The sequence below is a fragment of the Lipotes vexillifer genome, unplaced genomic scaffold (genome assembly GCF_000442215.2).
Source record: "Lipotes vexillifer unplaced genomic scaffold, Lipotes_vexillifer_v1.1 scaffold1034, whole genome shotgun sequence".
NCBI lineage: Eukaryota > Metazoa > Chordata > Mammalia > Artiodactyla > Lipotidae > Lipotes > Lipotes vexillifer.
The window spans coordinates 759,174-765,622 of NW_006790288.1; the positions used below are offsets into that span (position 1 = coordinate 759,174).

Sequence of the window (6,449 nt, forward strand, 5' to 3'; positions counted from 1 at the left end):
AACTCCTGTTGATCCCTGCTGGAGCCTCCCGGCTCTGGATCGCCCAGCTCCGGCCCAGCTCCAACTACCTTGGTGAGTCCCTGGGTTCCCCGATTCTTGGTCCCCCGTTCCATTCCTGGCCTATTGGTTCTGCCCTTCACGCCCCCATTCAGCACGGCAAGTGAGCCACCCGGGAAGTCAGGGCTCCCTTCCTCCCTCCCGCGTGGGCACGGGCTATGTGGGGTTCTGTGCTGTCAGGGAAGGGGTGGGAGAGGAGGACAGTATGACTAACCTCGCATGTCCTGATTTGCCACCTCCAGCACTTCGTGGCCCTGGGGGCCGGTCCATCATTAATGGAAACTGGGCTGTGGATCCCCCTGGGTCCTACACCGCTGGCGGGACTGTCTTCCGGTACAGCCGTCCTCCTCGAGAGGAGGGCGTTGGGGAGAGTCTGTCTGCGGAAGGCCCCACGACCCAGCCTGTGGATGTCTACGTGAGTGAGGGGCCTGCGCCTGGGCCGGAGGTGGAGGCCGCCCCGCTGCCTCTCCTCTGAGGGGAAAGCTGTGGATCTCAAGATGGGCAGAAGGCTAGTGGATGCCCCCCTGGCCACCCCCCAAACATTCATTACCTTCTCTTTTTCTCCCCAGATGATCTTTCAGGAGGAAAACCCAGGTGTTTTCTACCAGTATGTCATCTCTTCACCTCCTCCAAACCTTGAGAACCCCACCCCAGAGCCCCGTCTCCCCCAACTCCAGCCTGGTAAGACTTTGATCCCCAGACCTAAAAGGAGGTGGGGAGAGGCTGAGGGGAGCTCGAGGCAATGGGGATGCATCTAATTTGTCTATCTGACTCTCCCTGCGCAGAGGTTTTGAGGGGAGAGCCCCCACCTGCTTCAGTACCCCGCCCTGCCCGCACCCCAGGCACCCTCCAGCGTCAGGTGCGGATACCCCAGATGCCCGCCCCGCCCCATCCCAGGACACCCCTGGGGTCTCCAGCCGGATACTGGAAACGGGTTGGACACTCTGAATGCTCGGCATCCTGTGGAAAAGGTGAGACTTCACCCACCAGCCTGTATTCCTGGCACCCTCAGCCCAGATGCCCAGCTTGGCATCTGGCACTCTTGACCCCATACCCTGGATTGTGGGTCCACACCTTGACTCTGTGCTGAATCGGACTTCAGTGCCTGGGACCCCACTGACACTGGATGCTGAGCTATCCTGCCTCCCCTGGCTTCCCTTTTATCCCTTTCAGGTGTCTGGCGCCCTGTCTTCCTCTGCATTTCTCGTGAGTCAGGAGAGGAGCTGGATGAACGCAGCTGTGCCGTGGGCACCAGGCCCCCAGCCTCCCAGGAACCCTGCCACGGCCCCCCATGCCCACCGTAGTGAGTGCGCCCCACGGGAGGGTTAGGGTCCTGGGGACACGACGGTTGCCCCGGGGAAACACATCCTCGCCCCCATAGGATCTCACCTGGACTCTGCACTCAACACAAGATCTCCTGGCTTCAGAGAGACGTTATTCAGTGAGAAAGTCTGACATTCCATAGACAACAAGGAAACCCTGAGCCCCACAAGGGATCCCAGACTCCAAATATGCCCACTCTCCTCTGAGGGGTCCCCACCCCCAGTCTGTCGTCCCCTTCCCCAAACATGGCAGTCCCACACATCTCTGTTTTTGCCCTCTGTGTCTCTGTCCCTTCCCCTTCCTGCCCACACCCATAGCTGGGAGGCCGGCGAGTGGACGTCCTGCAGCCGCTCCTGTGGCCCCGGCACCCAGCACCGTCAGCTGCGCTGCCGGCAGGAGTTTGGGGGCGGCGGCTCGTCGGTGCCCCTGGAGCGCTGCGGACATCTGCCCCGGCCCAACATCACCCAGCCGTGCCAGCTGCGCCTCTGCGGCCGCTGGGAGGTCCGCTCCCCCTGGAGCCAGGTGAGTGGTCCCAGGCAAGGAAGCTCTTGGAGCGGGAAGATCCTGAAGGCATGGGCACCAGTGAGCTAGAGCAGTGGTTTTTCCAACTCCGTTCTAATCAGCAGAAACTTTTACAAATGAGATCTCAGGTAGAACCTCCATCTGTAAGTCTGTGAAGAGACGGAACCGGGGCTTGGGGGCCCAGAGCCCCATACTCAGCCTGCTCCTCAGCCCACGAAGCCCTGTAACTGCTGAGCCAGGCATCAAAGGCACATCCTGGTTCAGAAGCCCCAGAGCTGGAGGCTGGTGAGGCAGCCGGGGAAGCCCAGGCCTGAATGCCCCTCGTCCCCTCAGTGCTCTGTGCGGTGCGGGCGCGGCCAGAGGAGCCGACAGGTCCGCTGCGTCGGCAACAACGGTGATGAAGTGAGCGAGCAGGAGTGTGTCTCAGGACCCCCGCGGCCCCCCAGCAGAGAGGCCTGTGACATGGGGCCCTGCACCACAGCCTGGTTCCACAGCGACTGGAGCTCCAAGGTGGGCCCCACACCCCCTCAGCCGAGCCCCACGCCCCCGGTACCCCCCACCCAGGACACCCTCCCGGGACCTTTCCAGCACAGTTGCATAACGTTGATTGAGCAAGCACCTGCCGTCTGCTAGACACTGCTGATGCTGGGGACTCAGAGAAAAACTTACGCTGACATCCTGACCCCTGCCTGGCAAAGTTTCCCCATATCTGGCTGGTACCCCTGGGGCATTCCCTAACTCCCGGATCTGGGATGTGTCTGTCCTCAGCCCCCTCCCCTTCCCCTACTTGTCACTCCAGCCTCCCTTCACACTCTGCTTCCCAACAGTGCTCAGCTGAGTGTGGGACAGGAATCCAGCGACGTTCTGTCGTCTGCCTCGGGAGTGGGGAGACCCATGGGGAGGGCCAGGAGGAAGCAGGGGCAGGAGCCACTGAGCAGACCTGTGCTCCAGGAAGCCGCCCCCCTGACATGCGTGCCTGCAGCTTGGGGCCCTGTGAGGTGACGTGGTGCTGGTACACAGGGCCCTGGGCAGAGGTGAGCTGAGAGCCTGGGAGGGGGCTCGTCAGTGGGATTCCCTGGGGGGAGGTCGGAGTAATCCTGCTCTCCCTTCCCGTCTTCTCCATCAGTGCTCCTCAGAATGTGGCTCTGGCACGCAGCGTAGAGACATCATCTGTGTGTCCAAACTGGGAACTGAGTTCAATGTGACTTCTCCTAGCAACTGTTCCCACCTGCCCAGGCCCCCTAACCTGCAGCCCTGTCAGGGGCAGGACTGCCAAGACCGATGGTTTTCTACACCCTGGAGTCCGGTGAGTGCCTGGCACCCTTGCCCGCTCAGCATGGACTTCCAGGGGAATGGAGGCTTCCCTCCTTGTACCTCCCTCTGTGCCCCAGGCTAAAGCCAGCGGCAGTTTAACTTGTCTCATTTCCTAGACCAGGAGGACAGGTGGGCCCCCTCCACGTGGGGTTTCATAATGCTCCAGGAGAGCCCCCCAACTCTTCAGAGGAGGAGGAGGCCTGGGGTTCAGGAGGAGCCTGGGGCACAGCAAAGGTCTGATTTGATAGCTGGGGTCTCCCCAGTGTTCTCGCTCCTGCCAGGGGGGCATGCAGACAAGGGAGGTCCAGTGCCTGACTGCCAACCAGACCCTCAGCATCCGATGTCCTCCTCACCTGCGGCCCTCCAGGAAACGATCCTGTAACAGCCAACCCTGCAGCCAACGCCCTGGTAAAGAGCTCCCTCTCCCCAGTCCCCAGCAGAGTGGAGTTAGCTGAAGTGTGGGTGGAGATTAGGAAGGACGAGTGGGAGTGGGCAACACACCTCCAGCGGGATGGATCTTGGTGACTTCTTGTGCCCAATGGCCTCCTCTGTCCCCAGATGATCAATGCAAGGACAGCTCTCCACATTGCCCCCTGGTGGTGCAGGCCCGGCTCTGCGTCTATCCCTACTACACAGCTACCTGTTGCCGCTCTTGCGCCCATGTCCTGGAGCGGTCTCCCCCGGAGCCCGCCTGAAATGGGTCCAGGAGACCCTCTCCTCGTGGTTTTCTCATGCCACCATCCGTCACCTATCAATCAGCCCACTCTGTACCCTCTGGCTCTCTAGCCTGTCCTGGTTTCACTAGGGACGTCCCCCAGAGTGGTCGAAGGTGGCAAGATGACGGACAGTAACTGTCAAGACGTGTGGTTGGGTCTGTGTGGTGGTGTGATGGTGTGTGTGCACATATGCCCCCAGATGTGTATATGGACCTGTGTGGATGTGTGTGCGCCCATAAATCTGTATCACTTCTCAAAAAGAAGTTACACAGACTGAGAAGGAACCGGGAGAGGGGACAATGCCTGTTTCCGTGAGAGTTTTCTAGGCTGAAAGGAAAGCAAGTTTGCAACTCTTTGGGAATCCGAGCTACTTAGAGTCTGGCCTTCCCATTAATCCCAACTTTGTGTCCTCAACCTCATTTCTCCTGTTCAGGCCACACATCATCTAAACCATCCTTTTGTCCTCTGACCCTTTCTCCCCTTACTTAGTCTCTCTCTATCCCTCCCTCTCATAGTTAGCTAGGGATGGGGTGAGCCATTGCCAATCCTGCTTTTCCCCAGGAAGAGAGACTATCTCCCCAGAGCAGGGACCAGCTGGGCAGAGGGTGGCAAAGAGAAAGGTTAGAATAAGACACCCGAGCCCCTGCTCCCGCTCCCCACCTCCTAAAACGGTCCCCACCCCAGAACTAATTTATTTTTTATTAAAGATGATTATGACAAATGAGAAACAGGCTCTTCATTGTCCTCGTGGGAACCCAGCCATACAGGCCACCTAAGAAAGCAGTGTGAGATCAGAATGAAGGGTGGGAAGGGGAACAGTACTTGGAGCCCAGGTGGAGAGAGTTTGGGCCCAGAAAGGCTAATGAATGAGCCCCAGTCACCTGAGACCAGGAGCCTTGGTCAGAGAGGGAGAGGATCCTGGCCGACCTCAGGCCCTGCAGGTTGGTCATTGACCACTAGAGGTCACCACTTCTCCCAGTTTAGGTATCGAGTTGGGCGCTTGGGTCCAGAGCTGAAGAAGAAACTGCTTGGCCTATGGTGGGTTTCTTGGTAGGCTGAGTCTTTCTGTAAAATCTCTTGGAATCTAGTAGCACTTTTTTCCCATCTGGGGCTGAGCTGAATGGCGGCTGCCTTTTCAGGGGTCCTTTTTCCTGTTCCCTTTCTTTGGCCCTGCCTTCCTGCCCCTCTCATCCTTTCTGCTATTACCCATTTCCCTATTAAGCTCTTGGCTTATTGCTTTTTATAGGGTGGGAGGAAAGGAAATGATTCACACCCCACACCCCACACCCCTCTCCCTCAGCAGAAACGGCCGGAGGAGGAGCCTGGCCCGGCTCTAGGGGACTTGGGGGTGGAGTCGAGGGTGGAGCCAAGGCAGTACTGGATGTCCTGCCAAAGACACATTCTTCAGAGATGTCTCACCCTAGTCTCCTCCCTCCTCCCTCCCCCGCCCATGTCCACTCACAAGGTAAATAGCTTGCTAGAGGTGGTGTGAGAGTGGGCAGCCTTTTCCATAACACAGATCCTCTCCCTGACCCCTACAATTCTGAGGTCTGAGTCCAGATCTCCACTTGTGGAAGCCAGACTTCCCAGGGGTCCCCATGCCTAGGAAGAGGGGAAGTGCAATAGAATTGAGTTTCTCTCCCCATTAGAAGCATCCCTCTCCCATCCCTGCACCTCTACAAGTCTGGCCGAGTAAGACCGTAAATAAAGGCCTGTAGAAACAGCTGAACTCAGTGACTACTGTTTCCTGAGCATGCACCCCCAGACACCCAGACACTGGGGAGGACCCGAGTTGCCTGAGGAGACAGGACTTCTCTGCTCTGGCAGCTCCCTCACATCATACTGTTGCCTTGGGAAGCAGGCTTTCCCTGGGTTGGAAGTGGCTGAGAAGGAAGACTCCGGACAACATCTTGGGAGGACAGTGCATGAGGAAGGAGGCAAAAGAAAATGGGGGGAAAGGAAAGAAACTGACTTTAGTCCAGGGCAAGGAGTGAGGAAGAGGGTACAAGGAAAGCCCAGTCTTAGTGTCTCTGCTCAGTGTAAAGAGAAGGCATCAAATGTGTTCCTCTCTTTGGTGAACCCCTAAGGGGATCAAAGACGCGGGGGATCAGGGAAGTGGGACCTGAGCCCGCCCTGTAGATACTGAGGGCTGAAGGCGGAGCCCTGAGACCGAGGGAGGGGTGTGGTGAATAGCTGGGCCCCTCCCAGTGATTCCTGGAAGCTGAAGGCTGGGCGGTGGCCCCAGCTCAGCTGACTTACCCGAAGTTCCTCCTCCCTCTTTGGGCCTCTGGGCTGTTGCCGGGCAGGTTTGGAGTTTGGCCTGAGCCTGAGAACCAATCACAGGTGGGGAATGCAGCCACAGCCCCTCTAAGGGCTTCCCCAGGTTCAGTAACTCCCTTCTCTTTCTGATAGACCCCAGCTCCCTCATAGCCTCCAGCCTCTGACTGCTCAGGATGTGGGCTTTCATCTGGGGGGTTGCCCCCTTTCACCTCATTTTAAAGCTAGGATTCAGTGCAG

At 58.4% G+C, this 6,449-nt stretch overlaps 1 protein-coding gene across 1 annotated transcript in view; it reads left to right on the top strand.

The window, feature by feature from the left end:
• ADAMTSL4 (ADAMTS like 4) overlaps nt 1–4,655 on the top strand; it is an 8,812-nt gene extending 4,157 nt beyond the window's left edge. The window contains exons 8-18 of the mRNA XM_007463515.1: nt 4–72; nt 300–472; nt 627–738; nt 843–1,028; nt 1,231–1,360; nt 1,698–1,902; nt 2,236–2,412; nt 2,730–2,936; nt 3,029–3,208; nt 3,480–3,624; nt 3,775–4,655. Coding sequence (XP_007463577.1) covers nt 4–72; nt 300–472; nt 627–738; nt 843–1,028; nt 1,231–1,360; nt 1,698–1,902; nt 2,236–2,412; nt 2,730–2,936; nt 3,029–3,208; nt 3,480–3,624; nt 3,775–3,911 — 1,721 coding nt within the window. The 3' untranslated portion in view covers nt 3,912–4,655. The remainder of the gene's footprint in view (nt 1–3; nt 73–299; nt 473–626; nt 739–842; nt 1,029–1,230; nt 1,361–1,697; nt 1,903–2,235; nt 2,413–2,729; nt 2,937–3,028; nt 3,209–3,479; nt 3,625–3,774) is intronic.
• Nucleotides 4,656–6,449: the final 1,794 nt, after the last annotated feature.